The 18,072-nt window shown below is 49.8% G+C and overlaps 1 protein-coding gene across 6 annotated transcripts in view; it reads left to right on the forward strand.

Moving 5' to 3' along the window:
- Window positions 1-18,072, forward strand: part of TBX15 (T-box transcription factor 15) — a 130,855-nt gene that overhangs the window by 13,156 nt on the left and 99,627 nt on the right. For 2 of the 6 annotated variants that reach the window (XM_085023438.1, XM_085023437.1), the window contains one exon: window positions 3,408-3,649. The exons of 1 other annotated variant lie outside the window; for it this stretch is intronic. Coding sequence is in view for 1 of the 5 variants with exons in the window: in XM_001926903.8 (XP_001926938.6) it covers window positions 4,804-5,008 (205 nt within the window). In the remaining 4 variants the exon portion in view is untranslated. 3 more of the 6 variants (XM_085023439.1, XM_001926903.8, XM_085023440.1) reach the window with 3 other exon arrangements.

Genomic DNA, 18,072 nt, shown 5'->3' on the forward strand with positions numbered 1-18,072 from the left:
GACCGAAGCCGGCGAACAATAGCGCAATGTTGCCGCCCGCCGGGCCAGGCTCTCCCGGCTACACCGCGGCCGCCGAAGGCAAGGAAACCGGGTGGCGCTTTTTTATAGTCCCAAATATAAAATCGGGGCTTTCTCCCTTTACGCTCGCCTCCTACCCCAACGCCGATAGAAAGCAGATAAATTTATGAAGGGCGAGCTAAGAGAATAATTACAGGGTAAATTTTATTTCCAGTCCCAAAGGCAAAACCTGCGATTTTATTGCAAACATCTGGAAGGACCGAGAGGTGGGCACGCTGCTGGTTTAAAATGAAAACAAAAGATTTTATTTCGCGAAAACAAAAAAACATCATTAAAGACCCCGTCGCCCCCACGGACTTTTATTTTTAAAAAGTGTGAGGGGGTGGTTGAGCAGTCAAAGACCCACGACGGTCCCACAGCTCCCGGCAACCTGGCCCGAAGCGGGCGACGGGAGGGAGATGCGGTAGGCAGGAGTGGGCCCGCGCAGTCTCGCGGGGCTGGCACTGGGCCGGCGATTCCAGAAACCAATTCCCAGCCCACGCCCACGCGAGGGCTCCAGGCCAGTCGTGCCACCCCATAACGGGGCGCCAGTTTGGGAAAAGAAGTGAAAAGTGGGTACACTGGCCTCACATTCCCAGAAAGTTCTCTCACAACCATAATAAAACCTCAGGTCTGTCCAGTCTCCCACTGATTATCTTGCCCGATTGGCTGATTGGCTCAGTTGTAAGGGATTTAAACAGGGAAACGGAGGCACCAGCCATCCGTTGCTTTACCAAAGGTCCCATAGTTTAGAGCTGGATGGGAATTGGCCGCTGGGCTGCACCTGCCCTGGAGACCTGATGGTTTCCTCCCACCTTATAGCTGCAGCCTACTCTTTCATACCTGCCTAGACAGGCCGAATTCATGGTAATTTTCTCACCTCTGTAGGATGTCCTGACAACGCATTTAAGGGCAGCCTCACGTGTCCTGCTGGCCACCAATCTTTAAATTTGTTTCCGATTACTTAAAAATGCAAAATCACAGCCTCTGGTGGATCACGTAGATATGGAGGCATTCGCAGTGGTATCTAGGGGTATTAGGTTTGGAGATTCAGAAAGAAAGGACAGACCCGTGGAGGATGCAGAGGCCCCATTTCTAGGATTCTTGTCCCTATCTTGCAGCGCTCTGCTGTTCCTTTGAAAAGTCAAAATATGTGGACACAGTTTTAGGTGAGCAGTCACTGTTGGCTTTCCTCCTGGACATCCACTTCCCATAGGTGAGGTGGCCAGTGAGTTCTTCTTCCCCCTCCTCCATCCCTTCTGACATCTTCCCTGCTTAACAACCTTCTCATCCTTTTGGGGGCCCTGCAGGGGGTGGGGTAGGGTAGGGCCTGAAATGGACTTGAATTGGACTCCCCACCTGTAGATTCCACCCAGGGCTGAAGGGTGGAGCCTAGGCAGGGAAACCTAGGGATTGTCTCAGGAATTATCCTCATGCACTGGGGACTCCATCTCATTCCTGAAGGTTAAAGGAGAGAGAAACTGAGGTAATGAGAGGAAATTTTGAAGCCCATTGAGGTGATGAGTAGAAGGAGAATGCAGACCATTCTCCTTGATAATCACATGTAATCCCCAATCCTCTTTTTCTTCTCCCCAGTTGCATAGCGTATACACCCAAGTCACGCACATTAAACCATCCTGCTTAATCTTTTTCTCCAGCCCTCTTTCCTGTCAACACAGGGTCACACACCACGTGCATCATCCTGGGAAAAACTTAAATTGACTCCTATAGTCACAGAAAGAAAAATTTTCCACCCCTCCCATTTACCTAGAAGAAAACTCCTATTTTCACGTTTCCAAACCCGTCTGGTTTCATTGCCATCTGTTTAATTTTAATGGCCTCACCCACAATTCTGGGATATATGTGTATGGGGGGGGGCAACCTAGGTGCAACCCGAAGGAAGGTTGTAGGAGCGCCTCTGAGAACTCTGTGCATAGTGTATGCTTTGGGGTTGGTGCAGATGCAGGATGTTGAAGGCACTGCCCATTTTTCTGTTTGACTCTTGGACATGTGTGTATGGACACTTACATCGTGCAGGCCTTCTGGACATGCATCTAGGTGCTGGGTAACTAAAACGTTCTCTTTTTGAGAACGTTTTATGACCTCAGGAAGGGTGCATGGCCTGTGCTGCATCAATTTCGCAAACAAACCAGGTCTGTGAGAGAAGAGAAAGCAAGAGTCTACCAGGGAGATGGGACATGCAGGCGAGGGGGAGGAGGAAAATGCTGGGAAAGAACAGAGGCCGCCCCATTGCTAGTCTATCTGGGCTGGTCCTGGCAGGCTCCAGCCAAGGGCAGTAATCGCAAGCCAAAAGAGAGGTTTAAGCCACAGGGGAAGCTAACTGTGTTCCTGGCCTGCCGTTTCTCCAGCTCCTTTGCTGAAGCCTGGGAGTGTTGAATGCCTGGTCACTTTCGGTGAGGTCGGCCTAGAAGCAACCCTGAGCGGTGACTGAGGTGCAAAGCCCTTGGCCTTGCCACTCCTCCTTTTGCCTGGCAACTCAATGGCCCGAAGGGCTCAGTGCCCCATCCCAGTGTTTTTGGAGTGCTGCTTGGGACCCTCAAGCCTGGGATGCAGGCTCCTGGAATGCCCTGGAGACCAAGCCTTGCTGAATTATACTCATCCAGTGGCTTTTCCATTATTCTTTCTGCATTTGCTGTGCCAATCGCTTCCTCTTCTCCAGGCTGGAGCCCAATTTGAGCGAGCTCCAAAAATGGCCTTTTTTGCTCTCTTCCAAAGAGTCCCAAGGTACCTTCAGGCCACTGGGCACAGCTGTTACCTCCAGCACTAGAGCACATCCAACTGTAATAGCAAGAACTAGCTTCCCACAGCCCCTCAGTGGTCAGGAGGGAAATGTGCCATTTCAGAGGTCCAACAGGCTCTCCATTCTTGCCCCAAGGTGCAAGGACTGATGAGCCCTCATTCTTGGGGAGTCTGTGACACACCTTGGGCCCCCCTTTCCCAGGCTTTCAAGTTCAGGCCCTGCCCACAGCCTGAGTGTTGAGGAGACTTGCCTGCTGGGGCCTCTAGATCTGTCGTTCGCACCAGGGAGCTCTCTTTCCTGCCTCTTTGAGCAGGGATAGAAGCGTCTTAACCAGGGCGTTGGGAAGATGGAGCTGCGGCTCAGCCGTCGCCTGCGAAATCCGAGACCTTTTTCCAGCTTGGCAGGATCAACTTCTTGGCCCCTCTGAACTGGCCGTGCACTGGTCTGCGCCCCAGGGTCTTCTTCCGCAGCACAAGACCAGACCTGGGAGAGGGGTGTGGGGAATCCGAATGACCAAAAGTGTTGGATTTAAGTTCCTTAGAAACCTCTGATGACTGCAGTGTCCTGAAAGATTTTTTTTTTTTTAAAGGGTGGAGGGAGGATCAGTGGGGCGGAGAGAGCCGGGCTCCAGAGGTGATCGGATTTGAAGGGAATTTTGAAAAGCTCCTTCGCCGCTGTCAAAGTTCCTCGCTGCCCTCGCCCATACCCTCTCGGTGGGTTCTCCAGAGCAAGCGCCCCGAGCAGGCGAGGCTCGGCTTAGCATCCACGCCGAACGGAAGGAGAGCGTTTGCTGTGTGCGGGCCCAGTCTGGATCCGCCTACGGAGCGCGCGGTAAGCCGGGTGCCCACTGCCGGCCTCTCGCGTTGAGGGCGCTACGTCTACCAGGTAGAGCTGGAAGGAGGAAGCGATCTTTAAATTTTCAATTACAAGGCCCTGGATAGTAATGAGGCTTTTTTGTTTGTTTGTTTGTTTCGTTTTGCCTTAACCAGAGTTGCTTAGAAATCGTTCGACAGGAAAGGACCTGTGTAGCGAAACCCCGGAGGAACGAGCAGATCTAAAGGCATCTGGGGTCAAGCGCGAGATTATCAGAGTCGTTTTCCGGGTGTATTTGGGCAGGTTGACATTTTGTCAGAGCCCCCAAGTTCCAGATCCACAGTTAAAATTCCCGATCCATAGCTAAAATAGGTCTATGAGACCTAGCAGATTTGGGAGGAAAAGGTACGGATTTGGGGCTTGCAGGAGTTTGTAACGGCACAAGATCAGACCTCTACTTTTAGCTCCCCTCCTTCCAGCGAGGAGCCGTGGGGGGACCGGGAAGCCAGGGGTTAAAGTTGGCCCAGGAGCATCCCGGGGACAACCCGCGCGGAGCCTTGGCCAGAGCCTCAGTCTCTCCCCTCCTCTCATTGGCCCTTGCCGGCAGGGTTTCTCCTGTTCCCTCTTTGCCATTGGTCGGGGGCTGGCTTTTTTTCCCCTCAGTCTTTCTCTTCCTCCCCCCTCCCTCTCCCTCGCCCCTCGGACAGGAGCGCACCGCCTGCCCCCAGCTCCTCGGGAAGGGAGGAATTTAGAAAAAAAAGTTTCCCAGAAATTTGGATCAGAGGAAGGACGGGAAGACCAAGAGAGGAAGAGGGAGAGGGAGGAGAGAGAATTAAAAAAAAAAAAAGATGAAGTCCAGTCTGCACAGCCTGTGAGCGCCTGCCCGGGTGGGTGGGAAGCAGGACTCGGGCGCTCATGCAGCGAGTGAGCGGCGCTCGGGGCGCTCGTTCCTAGCGGCTGGGGCAGCTAGGGGCGTCGGTCCGAGCCGGCGGTGGCGGGCGGGGGAGGGCGCTGGGGGAGGGTGCCTAGGACCAGCGGAGCCACCGCCTTCAGACTCCACTGCCTCGCTGCCGCCTTTCCCGGGCCCAGCCCGGCGGGCGCTCGGAGCGTGAGGGCTCGGGCTGCTCCCTCAGTAGCGAGGGCGAGAGGGGGCCTGGGTGCGGGCGGCTAAGATGAGTGAAAGGAGAAGATCTGCAGTCGCCCTGAGCTCGCGAGCACATGCCTTCTCCGTTGAAGCCTTGATCGGCTCAAATAAAAAGCGGAAACTGCGAGACTGGGAGGAGAAGGGGCTGGACCTGTCCATGGAGGCGCTGAGCCCCGCAGGCCCACTCGGAGACACGGAGGACGCGGCCGCGCACGGCCTGGAGCCTCACCCGGGTGAGTGCGTAGGGCCAGAACGCGGGAGGCGGGCGGAGAGTGGACGCCAGGCGGCCCGCCGGCGGGGAGAGTGGGGAGGCGAGAGGCCCTGGTCGTGACGCGGTCTGGCTCCAACCCGGGTTTCTTTTCCTTCGCGCAAATGCCTTGAGCCTTCTCCAGATTCGCCCGAACCAATTTGGGGGAACTGGCCTGCGCTTTGCATTTTCGTCTCCAACCGCAAGCAAAGAAGCCTGCATGCTCAAATCCCCTTCTCTTTCTGGGAGCGGAGTGCAGTGTTCACGGCTCCCGCAGCTGAGGGAGCTGCAGGCCCCCGGGGTTAAATGGGGCGCGGATCGAAGGTAAGGGCGGGAGCGGAGAGTCCCAAGGACTGGCACAGAATTCTCTGTCCGACACTCCTGGGGGAATCGCCCAGTTTGTCCTACTTAGCCTTCAATCTCGGTCCTCGTCCTTCCCCCAGCAACTTTTCTGGAACTCAGATTGTTTTGTTTCTCCTGCTCCCAGTGACGAGGGAGCTTATTATGTTTCTACTTCGTTGGCGTTTAAGGAAAGAGGAATGGATGTTACCTCCCTTGCCCCTCGCCCTGGGCCACTTTTCAGGGCCCACATCTCTGCGTAGTTGTGGGGAGCGGTGCAATAACGTGTGTCTCAGAACTGTGCGAATTCCGTGCACACTCTATGCACACAACACGTAAAACACCGGGCGGATGTCCATGTCAACATTTTAACAGAACCTAGGGGTGGGGGGAGAAACAACTTAACGTTTTGTATTAAGTGCCAAGATTTCAACTGTGCAAAACAGCCCCGGGGAACAGCTGTTGTCGGAAGAATCTAGCGCGCGCACACATACACACGCGCGCGCACACACACACTCACTCTCACACACACACACACACACACACACACACACACACACACACACACAGAGGCAATGCTTGCAGCTTGGTTTCGTGCCTCGGAAACTTTCCAGCCAGGATTTCTAAAACTTTTCTGGAGGTGCTCCTGCTGACCAGCTAGGGCTGGAGGAGTAGATTTGGGTCAGAGCGTCAGCAAGTCAGCAGCCGGCAAAGGAATGGGGGCGGTTGCAGGCCCAGGAGCTTGGGGATCGAGCTTGGGGCCCAGAAACTTGGGGGCTGGAAAGCTGGCCGACCCAAGGAGAGACAGCTGTCGCTTACATTTTCTCTTTCAGCAGTGACAGTTCAATTTCCATGCTCCTGAGGCTAATAATAACGCGATTAGCGGGTGACCTGCAGAGACAGAGTTTTATGAATTCTCCGTGTTCTTGCGGCTGGTTACGGTATTTGGGTTTAGTGCTGGGGAATTATTTTTATTAGTCGATGAAAAGAAAATTAAAAGGAGATTTATTTCGTCCGCTCAAGCCTTTCCTTGTATTTGGATGCGGGTGCCTGTCCACGCGGACCCCTGTGTGGGCAGTCCAGAAAGGAGCGCGTGCCTAATGTGTGTTTCCCATCTCTGGCCAGACCCTATTTCCTCATTGCACTTATTTGTTGTCAAAATCTCGTTTGGGCCTTCACACACATTACTGGAAGTTCCTTCAGGCCTTATGACAAGTCATGATTGGGGAGGTTAGTTTATTTTCCCAAAGGTGGAAAAGGCAGAAGTTACTCAACTGAGAAAGGCAGATGCCCTGTCCTGTCTTTGGGTACTTTTCTCTGGGTAGGGAAGTGGACAGGTCAGAGGGAGCTGGTGTAGTGTCACATGTTTAAAAGAACCAACACACAGGATCATAATCTGAGACTAAGATCACCGTTTCCTTTCCACTGTTCTTCTCAGCCAGTAATGGGGGAGTGCAAAATGAGGATTTGGGACAAGGGGAGACCAGTCCAGGCTTTTTTGTTTGTGACGTGAGCACAAGGACCTTGTGTCCAGAATGCTGTTTCTTTGCTCCAGCGGGATGGGGGCAGGGAGTGAGGACATACATAGCAGAGAGTTCAGTTGACCAGTTTTCATTACCTTTATCAGTTTTTCTTTTTCTTTCTTTTTTTTTTAAAAAAAAGACAAAGATCGATGTTTGTGTTAAGAGAAAACGAAATACGTTTTTGGGGCAAAGGTCCAGGAGGAGGAAGAAGCCAGACGCTAAGAGCCCTCGAAGGCCTTCTGTGGAGCCGGGCTGCAAGCCGATGGGCTTGGCTCAGTTGTGGGCCGAGGGGATCTCTGATCTCCAAGTTGAAGTCCCCAAAGTGGTCAAGGCTTTCTTAGGAACAGGATGAACAGGATGTTGGATGAAAAAAAATAATTTTCAGAGAAAAAGCTCTCTGATGTGGAGATTCCGCTGTCAGGGGAGTGGAGGAGGCAGGTTTCAGCTTCAAGCCTGGGAGTTGTGGAAGGCACACCAGGGCTTTGAGTTCCCTGTAGGCCTTTCTTTTTGTCTCTAATTCAGCACCCTAACAAATACAAAGGCAGGGCCACATTTAAACTGTGTGTGTTTGATGGTGGAGGCGAGAAAGGGGCACTGGAGACCCCATTGTGCCCGGGGCCATCGCTCTGCCCGGCTGGGCCTCACAATTAACTTTAAACTTTCTTCTCCCAATTAGGACAAGTGGGGGCCAGACCACTATATAGCCTGCCCACCCTAGGTGGCTAGGAAGTCAGGAACTGGATAAAAAAAACCCACAGCGACAAAACGACTATTGCCATGGGGCTGGGGAAGGATTGCAGGAGTATGCAGACATACACAGGGCACCCACCCTAGAGCAGCTGTGTTATTCTCACCAAATCCTCTCTGACTGGTACCATCGTTTTTTAAGCCCTCCCTCAAAATTCCGGGATCCTCGGACAACTGAGGGGTCAGATTTTAATGCTTAACTTTTATTCAAAGACGTGGCCTTTTACTTTTTCACAGCCCATTTTTCTTTCGGCGACGGGACAGAGCTGGCTTTAGTTGGCGCTGAGGGCCCGCAGCCTGGGGCGCCAACCTGCAGCAGCGGGGGACCCACCCGGCCTGCGCACTGCACTGTAGGCTCTCACACATCAGAGGACACACAGTATGTATTTCAAAATTTTCCACCGAGCTTGGTGGTTCCCCCAAAACCTGAGGCCCTCAGGGCCTTGGAGAAGGGCCTGTGAGGTATCCTCATTTTTACACCGAGGCCAGCGCTCGCGTCTTTTGGAGAAGCCGGCAGGACTCGGCCTCTGCGGGCTGGAGAGGGTCTCAGAACTCGTCTCCGAAAAGCTTGGCTCTCGGAGCGGCTCGCCTCCGCCTCTCACACAGCAGCAACGGAGGAAATTTTTGAGCCAGGATCGCCGGGAACAGCTGCTCTGGCTGCGGCCTTGGAAGTATATTTCAGGCACGCGGCGGCGCCATCTGCGCTCGGACCACAGCCCCGGGTCCCCTCGGCTACCCCAGCTTGGGTTTGGGCCGTTCCCGCCCAAATCCACAACCGAATGCGGCCCGGGCCCCGTCCCCCCCCCGCCCCCCCCCCCCCGCGGAGAAAAGTAATTTAAACCGTCTGCGAAGGGATTTCCCCCTCCGGAGCCCGCGGGCCTGAGCTTCGCAGCCGAGGCGCTCCGGCGGCCTGTAGAGGTGGAGACGCACGCGGGTGGGCACCCAAAGCAAGCCCACCCAATAAACGCGAGGGCAGATCCGCGCACACGTGCACACAGGTCAGGTGCTCGCATTTTTCCAGGCACCCTTCTGAGCAACCTCTAGTGAAATGAGACAAGAAAAGCCCTCGCAGTGCCCCAGGGCACTTTCTAGCTTCGTATTATCGAGATCAACTGGTTACTTGAATTAGTCTGCCAGTTTATAGCTTGTTTGCGCAGAATAGAGCTCCAAGAGTTTAATCCTGACATCACCTCTCTACCCGCTCCCAGTCCTCCAATAGGGAGACACAGGGTCCAATCGGAGGAAGTGACTTCTCTGATGTTTAAGTTTGAAGCCAGTGGGGAGAATGCTCCTGTGCGGCGCAAGCACCAGACAGGGCGCAGGCCGGGGCTTGGCCCCCAGGGCAAGAAGTTCCCAGGTCTGCTGGCGGCGGGGGTCGGGGGCGGGGGGCGGGGGGGAGGCTCCTGGGCGATGCACTCTGGTTCCTCGGTGGTGCGTGCGTCCGGGGCACCGGGGCAGGCCTGCGCCCTGCGAATGAGCCAAATGTAGGGCCTATTGAACGTGCTCAGGGCTCCGGCTGCCCAGTCAAAACGGCCTTACGCAGTGGCTGCCCCTTTGGTTAGTGACCTTGTGTCAGGGTTCAGAAATGGGGTGAAGGGCTAGGCAAGATCTGAATCCATTGTAGGTCGGTGAGGATGGTGGCTCGCTGGGGCAGGACTGCCAAATTTGCCATTTCGCGCGCTACGGGAGCGGTGGCTACATTAGACGCGCGGTGGATGCTCAGGGCTAGGACAGCGCCCCGCAGTGTCCCCAGAGTGTGTGTGGGGGGGGTTTTAGAAGGTTTTGCGTAAAACTCTGGACCCGGCATGGTGGCACGACAGAAGGCATTGGGAAGAAGGAAATGATTCTAACTCACTCTATCCCATAGGTGGAGCAGACTGCTCAAAGGCAGTGGGGAGGACCGGGAATGGGGAAACCCTGATGCCCAGAGCTTGGACTTTGTAATGGAAGGAAGGCGGAGTGGATTGTGATTTGCACCTCTGCAGGTCGCCCCCCATTTCCCCCCCCCCCCCGGGGGGGATTCAGAAACCCGTGTGAAGCCTGTGGAAGGCTGGGGGTAAGAGGCGAGCATCTGAGGGCGTGGGGGGAGGGGCGGTCTCAAGCTTCTGGGCTAAGCGGTGCGGGGCAACCCCTTGCCCTGCGGGCTTCGTAGCCACTTCTGCCCCTCGGAGACCGATCCGAAGAGAAAAAGCCTGATGGGCAGGGAATGCTTTCCCGGACAGATCTGCTTACAGCCTAGGTGCGCTGCGCTTCTGAATTCGTGTCTTTCACGCCCTAACCAACACTCCTTCTTATTTGGGTTCAGAGCTAGCCACTTTAGGTTTCCTGATTTTATAGGTAAAACTCCCAGAAAGAAAAGTTCCCGAGGTGATGACGTTCTTGCCAGGAGAAGGGGGAGTTAAATTTCTTAGGTGGAATTTGGACCGAAATTATATTGACATATAACTGCTGACGTTTTCCTGTAAGCAGCCCCCCCCCCCATTACTTCACTGGTATCATGAACATCTTTTAATTATTAAAGGAAATTAGTTTAAATATTTAGTTAATAAACCCAGGATGTGAAGCTCCAGCGAAGAATGGTATGAAATGCCTAATCTGGAAGCCAAAACTAAAATAATTGGGTACTGGAGGTTTGTGTTCCCCCGTTTATTTGTACAATTTCCTTTGTGTGGACAAAAGTTTGGTGGAAGTAACCCCCTCATCATTAATCCTTCATATTGGGCCACAAGGAGGGAGGGACAAATACGTTTTGGCTCAGAAGACCGAAACATTTTGTTCATCCAAGCCTCTCTGAGGGCATTGCTAATATTAAAGAGTGAAATATTCCAGGTCTGTCACAATCCTTCTCTCTATTGCCAAAATTATAATATTAAGAAGATGAGAGAATTTTTTTTTGGGGGGGAGTCTGATTATGGACTCACACCCGGGAGAAAATGATTACTTCTTAAATCTGAAAGTTTCTTCTCTAGATGACAGTAGATTAAAAAAAAAAAAAAAGCAAATCTGAACTGTGCAAATTCCACAGGGATAAAGAGCAGATTGGCACTTTCCTTTCCTTTCTGGAAATGGAGAAATCTATCCAGTGATTATTGTGGGGGTGTAGCTGGTTATTGCTGTCTTACTCCCCAAAGACAAAGTAGTTAAGCGAGGAGAAAATATTTAAGTGGTTGTCTAGTTTTAACCTTTTGGGGTATTTTTCCACAGAGAAAAGTAGGGAGCTGGTGGAACGGGGAATCTTTCCCCCTTCTTTCTCATCTGTGTGGTTTATTTTTGCTTTGCTTTTTCTGGTTTCCAGTGAGCTTTCAATTTTATATGTGCATGACTGAGATACTCAGGGGTCTGCACTGGGAACAGCAATTAGCAAATTTTGAAATTAGGGTCTGTTTACACTTCTTTGGGCAAGAATAATCATTAGTTAATTAAGTGAGGCCCTTGCTCTAAGTGTCAGGGTGGAAAATGAGACTCAGTAGGGAGTACCGGAGGTGAAATGGGAAGAGGTGGGGAATTAAAGCAGCTGGTGACGACAAATCAACATTTATTCCGAGCCATTAATGGCTTCTCTTTGAGGCAGGGCAGCAAGATGGTTTTTTTTTTTTTGTATTTTTTTTTCCCCCTGACTGTAAACTGATGATGAGCTTTTGATGCCAAAAAAGAAAATAGGCCTGGAAATCGCTACTTTTTATTCTGTACTCTTTTTATCAGTCAATGTCTAGCTTTGCCCTTTATACGTAAGTATATACAGGTTATAAAAAGTGTATGTGTTTATACACAAATTTATCTATAAACTTATGTATATATATGAACACCAAGTTCTGAATGGGACATAGATAAAATTTCAGAGAAAAGAAACTAAGAAACTGCTTTTCTTTCTTTCTTTCTTTCTTTTTTTTTTTTTTTTTTTTTGGTGGAGCCATTTTAACTAATTGGGAACACCTAAACTTGGGAGGCCAGAAATTTTGTCATCTCTAGGTATCCTTTGACAATTCAGAACCCCAGACCTGAAACTTCTAGATATTGGCATTTTAATTTAACTCTCAAATTAGTTGATGATTTTGAGTCTAAGAGACAACACCAGAAAATGAGATGCTGCAGATGTGATTTAAAAGAACAGGGAGAGTGGACATTTTTAAAATTAAATTTGGCTTTTTAATTTTGTGAATAATGCTGTCTTCATTTTGGATGGATGGAAGGCTGCCATGTATTCCGAAAAATAATTTCATGTTCTTCCACGCTGAGCGTTAACAGGGCTCCTAAGAGAAATCTAGACAATAATGCTTAGTAGAAAATAATGAGATAAACATTGTTATAGGGGAAAAATTTAAAAATATAAGAAATGTGTTCAGCAGCTTCCATTTGGTGCCTCATTATTTTCTACAGTATAGTTGCCGAGGCTCTGATGACTTGTTTCCAAAGTGCGGCACACGTTAGAGGATTACAACAACAACACACAGTCCAATTGTGGACTGCAGAAGGGATATTCTAATATAGTCGCCTTTTAAAAACCAAAATACTGGAGAGAAAGTAGAGTTCCCCGGAAAAGGACCATTGGAGGTCAATATTACATACCTAGCCGGACGCCTAGAGTTTTAGCGCCTAGTTTTCAACGGAGCGAACAGAAATTCTGACTCCCAACAGCCCCCTGCCTTCTTTTACTGTCCCGCAGTCCAGAAGGAGTTGTCAAAGCCCCAGACAGGGGCTCGGAAACCAGTCAGCCCCCCTTTTTTTCCCCCTTCCCCTCCCGTCACCCCGACATCCTGTTCCCTTCCTCCAACCCCCTGCACAGACGTGGATCGCTCGTTTTTTTCCTCTTCCAAAAAAAAAAAAAAAAAATTGCAGATAACATTTCACCATGGAAGGCATTGGGATTGCATCTCCTTCCGTGAAACCGTCCCTGGGAAACCAGGGCCGCTCGGGTGACCTTGCTGAGGCCGCGAATGGGGCCCGGCCGCAGCTGCCGGCCCTCTGCCCCTCGTCCGGGTCTGGTCTCGGCGGCCTCCCGGAGCGGGAGGGATGGCCTGGCCTTAGTGCGCGCGGCCCGAGTTCCCGCTCCGGGGCTCCGGGGCTCCGGGCTCGGCGGAGCCGGCGGATCCGCGGGGCCGCTTGAGTGCGGGGCCTTTGAAACCAGGGCCAGAGTCCTGAGGGGTCGTGGGTGCCTTTCTCAGCTCTGCTTACCTCCTGGAGAAATTCGGGGACTACGGAGTAATCCGGGAGGCTTTCGTGAAAGATCCCCTTTGCCCCCCGCCCCCAAAATCAAGGGGGAAAAAACCCCAAAGCAACCTCACATCAGAGGGGACTCAAGGATCTTAGACCTCCCGCCCTAAGGAGATTCTGAATTTTGGTTTCATTAGGCTGAACAAATTTTCGAGGAGTCAAAACTCACTTCAAACATCAGCAATTAGAAACCAAGAATCCCTCAGTTTGTAGGATTTTTAATCCCTAGCCATTTCCAAATGGGTAGTTCTAGGGTCAGCAAATATCATAGCTGGGCCATTAAAAAAGGAAAGTCATTTTGTCCACAGATGAGCCCCAAATGCCTAGGATTGGTACCAGCAGAGTTGCCCCCTTCAACATCCCGGAGTTGCCCACCGAGACAAAGGGATGCCAAGCGATGGCTCTTCATGCTGTGCTTGGAGACCGAGAAACAATGAAGTAATTCTTCTCTTAAAAAAAGAAAAGAAGCCACCCAACTTTACTAAGTAGATTGAGAAATGACATATTTTATAAGAAGCCAGCTAGAGGACTTCCCTTCGGGAGAGAGCTCAGCTGAGCAAAGCCCTGCCTCAAGGCATCCTGGCTCCAAAGGGTCAGTCACATCAGGCCCCAGGGCCCAGAATTGTAATCTCGGCATTAGGTGATTTGGGTGGTTCAGGCCTTCTGTTCTTGCATCTGAAAAATAAAGAATTGCTTTTCACAGGGGGGTGGGGGCCGCTGCAAGCGGTTGGGCTTACGGAAGATTCGTCAAACCCAGGGAAAGCACAGTCATTCTGTAATTCAGAAGCCTAATAATTTGATTTCTTTATTTCTTTGCAGCAAAGCTGGGGACAGGCTATGGGGACGTGTGTGTGTGTGTGTGTGTGTGTGTGTGTGTGTGTGTGTGTACCTTATGCACTAAATAGGAAAAATGTTTAGTTAGAAAATCATATATGCAAGCTTGCAGAGGAATGCTGAATTGTAAGACACTTTAGAAACCTTAACTGCTTATGTGGACGTCCGTGGTCGTCACTATACTACAAAGCTTTCAACACAGACCCTCATATTCTAGATTACATTCACGTATTAACGTAGGAAGAGGGCTAGACTCCCTTAAATTAGACCTAGATTCCAGTGCTAGCTTTGTCATTAATGTTGAAACCAGGGGTATTTGTTTTAAAGGCAGACATATAAATCTGGAAAAAAATGTTTTAAAGTTGTTTCATAGTCACTGATGAGGCCTAGGTTCCTGGTGTGTGAAATCTGAGGGAGATTTAAATAACACCTGAGGCCCTTTTAGCTCTTAGATTCTGTGATCCTGTTAATTTTTTTTTCCTCCTAATGCACCTTGGCTATCACTTGACTCATCCTTTACTTTGCTGGAATGAGGGAGGTTTTACTACAGTTGTAGAAAGTAACAGTAACGGCAACTCAGGCACCCCCCCCAACCCCGCAAAAAAGATTTTTACAGCTAGAATTAAGAGCTTCCATAAAGCTCTTGAAAGTGTTTAGATTAATATCACATGTTCAGAAGTCCTGGATCAGTGACTTCTAGTCCTTTGTGTTTGATGTAACCTGTTGTTGCTTGTGTGAATGCCCAGGGTCCTCCTGCCGAAAGAATTCTATGGCATGAGTGAATCTAAAGAAATATGTTATTTGTGCCTTGAACAATTTTTTTTTTTTTTGGTGCCATTCTCAGAAATAGCTGGAAACCCTCTTATGGATTTGAGAAATGAAGACTGAGAAAAAGCAACTGCATCGCTGGTAAACTGAATAGGTGGCCCACCCTCCCCACCTGTCCCCACCCCCGCCAAAATCAGTGGCCCCTCATTTCTCTTTGAGCCTCATGGAAAGCACTAGTAACTATTTTCCATGTCCAGTCTGCTAAGCCGAGATCTTGATCTGGCAGAGATGCGAGAATGCTAAAAGGATGACTTAGTAACAGGCAAAACGCTTGTCAACAAGATAGATCAGAAGACAGCTTAGCATTCAAGACCTCTATTCATAGCTGCTGAACTTGAGGACAGGGTCACACCAAAAAACTGGGCCCAGGACATACCTAGGAGGGCTTCTCATGTTTCTGTCTTTTGGGACTTACAACACTTCTGCAGTCGGGCTTCAAAGCCCAGTGACAGCTCCCCACCCTCAGCTGATGCCCCGTTCTCTGCAGCCCCAGCCCCTGTGCAGACTTCTGTCATCATGGAGCTTGTAGATTTATTGGTCATCCTCTGTCACTGCTGCCCTACAAACTGCTGTGGGGCAGGGACGGTGTCTTCATCGCTTCTGTGTCTCCAGCCTGACACAAGTGGCTGGCACAGAACAAACACTTAGTAAGTAATACAAATACAATGACAGTGATAACACATCAAGAACAGTAACAACAAATTCATTGAACACTTGTGCCAGCCACTGTGCTAAAATGTATATATATATTCCAAATATAATATATAGCAATTATATATTCTAAATAATAATAAGCAACAATTATATATGTGTATGAGTTTCCAAAATACTTTGATGACATAGTTACTTTTATTACAATTTCTATTTGTTACAGTGACTGGGTTATAGAATGTCGAAAGTTCAGGTTTCAGGGGTTAGACAGCACCTAACACTTGCTAGTTGTACGACCTTGAGCAAGTTACTTAATCTTTCTGAACCCCAGTTTCTGCCTCTGTAACAATAAATGTGTTCACTAAAAGTGATCCTGAGGGTTAAATGAGATATTGCGTGTTAAAGGAACAAAAAATGTCGCTCAGTGGCTATTATTTATTCCTATCAGTTGAATTGATGGGAATTCCGAACCTTAGTGACCCGTTTACATAAGAAATTGTTGCAAATTGTAATCTATGGCAGCCCCCCCCCCCCAGTCTTTTGCTTTAAATGAGATGTTTGGGTCTTATACACTTGGTGTATAGCCTGCGGTTAGAAAGAGTGCAGCATTTTGAGTATGCCTGGATTAATCAAGGCAAATTGAACTTTGAGAGCCGTTGCTATTCAGGGTTTCACTGGGGCAAGAAGCCAGCACCAGAGTGAGCACCTGAGGGAGGGAGAGAGGGCTTCCAAGGATGGGGATCAGCCAGCTGGCACCCGCTAGGAAGAGGGGGTGGGCAGAGGGTGGGGTTGGGGACCTCAGCTTTACGGCTTTTCAAGAACTCAGCTCTGGCGGCAAGACAGAGGAGCCTTTCTAGATGCAGGAAAGTGGAATAACATGAGCATGTTTCTCTTTGTTTAGTTTCTGGAGCCTGGAATCCCCAAAGATCAGGTTTTATCATATAGGAAATAAAGAACTTTCGGTTTCATAAGACTGTATTTGTAAAGCCTGTATTCTGATGGACCTCCAGGATTCTGGGCAAATGAGCCAGTTGCACCAGTTAGCTGAGGGCACAGTGAAGGGTTTGTAGGTGTTGCCTGGTTGAGGTAGAGAGAGAGAGGGGGAGGGAGGGAGGGAGAGAAGGGACTAAATGAAAGGAAACCAATAGCTAAGCTGACTGTAAGGGAAGAAGAGACTGGGAAATCTTTTTCCAAGGAAACAGCAGAAGCTCCAGCCACTGTGTCAGACCCCACCTCTGGCTGCACAGTTTTGCACACTTTTCTTCCTTCCAGAAAACAGAAGGCTGGATTTGATCATTTACTTTTTTCTTTTTAAGGTAGTTAGAGCTCAGACTTTATTTATATTGATTCCTGCCACGGAGGGAGAAGGTGCATTCCCAGGGGAAGAGGGACAGAGACAGGCTCCCTCCCAAAGCCTCCCTCCTTCAAGGAGCCCAGGGGTTCAGGTCCTGGCTGGCTGTTCAGAGGAGGGAGCCACCCTGCCCTGGGCTGCAAGTGAGGACTCAGTCATCAAAACAGACTCCCTGCTCCACATTTTATCAGATGTTTGCATACTTCCAGTCTTACAAGCATCATCTTATCTCAGCATGCCCGCGACGCTAACCCTAAGAGCTTTCATAGCTAGAGAGTGGACCCTGTACCGGGTTCTGTGCAGATTGGTTTTATTTGCATTTTCTCACTGCATGCCCCCAGTAGTCCTCCAAGGGAGGTTATTGTTTCCCCACTTACAAATGAGGATATTCAGGCTCAAACAGATTAAATAACATACCCACAGACACACCGCTCCAGTTCACTCTAGGTGGCCTGGCCAGAATTCAAACCCAGCGCCACGTGGCTCCAGAGTCAGTGTCTTAACCACTAGACTGTACTGGCTCCTCTTCCCCCCATGACTCTTCAGTGCTCTAGAGAGAACTTTGAATCTCTGTAAAAGGAAATTTATGATTACTGTCCACACTACACCCCCCACACCCGCAAAAAAAAAAAAAAAAAAAAAAAAAAAAGATCGTTACGTAAACAAGAGAGAGTTCATTTATAGTTTCTGGATTTCTACCTTCCTTTCCTGTTGTAGTTAGTCCCTCTAGACCTAAGGTGTCTTCTTCATACCTGCTGGTAGAAGCCCCTGTGACAGAGGTACAGGGTTGAGTTTATAAGCCATGGTTTTTGAAAGGGGGCTAGTGCAGGCTTCCCAATGTGGCTTGCTTTTCTTTGCTTTTAATGCACAGAAATCTCAGTGTCTGAAATGCGGTGGCCACATAATGAATTTGATCTAAAACCTCCTCACCCTAAATCCCCTCATTCAGTGAAAGTCAGGAGAAACTTGAACTGCTCTGTTTTACCCACTCGCTTCTCCATTCACAACGGGATAGATGGAATCTTATTGGTAATTGATTCAAAATGGAACAGCTTAGAAACATATCAGTTGCAGTGACGAGCAATTCGTGCATTTCTAAGTGCTGTTGATTTTTTCAAACGCAGCAATCACAGCTGAAATCCCTTTGCCATGGATTGAATTTACAGAGGAGGAGATTCTGATTTCCACAGTGGCTTCTTTCTAATGCCTAAGGATTAGGAAACTGCCTTGAGGACCCACAGCAAGTACACTCGCTCTCAGAGTCCCGGCTTTAACCTCTGAGTGACTGCTCTGATTCATTTATTTTGTAACAGCTCTATTTAGAGCAGCCTTGCTCGGTATGGGATCAGTGATTTGCAGAAATCACTCATCCTGATAAACACATACACCCTGAGCTCCTTTACTCATTGGACCTGCTGTAAGTGGATGTGATCCCAGCAGTAAGGTTTAGGGGACTTAAGGTTTCCGGGTGTTTTGGTCGACCTGTTCATTGTCTTCCCATCATTTCCCACCCCTCCCCCACTCCGAGGAACCCTCCTCCCTTAGGAAGTCTGATGCCTCCAACAG

Source organism: Sus scrofa, chromosome 4, assembly GCF_054392235.1.
Source record: "Sus scrofa isolate SSC_HxYL_T2T_F1_AM1 chromosome 4, Sscrofa_HxYL_maternal_Yorkshire_Landrace_v2.0, whole genome shotgun sequence".
Taxonomy (NCBI): Eukaryota; Metazoa; Chordata; class Mammalia; order Artiodactyla; family Suidae; genus Sus; species Sus scrofa.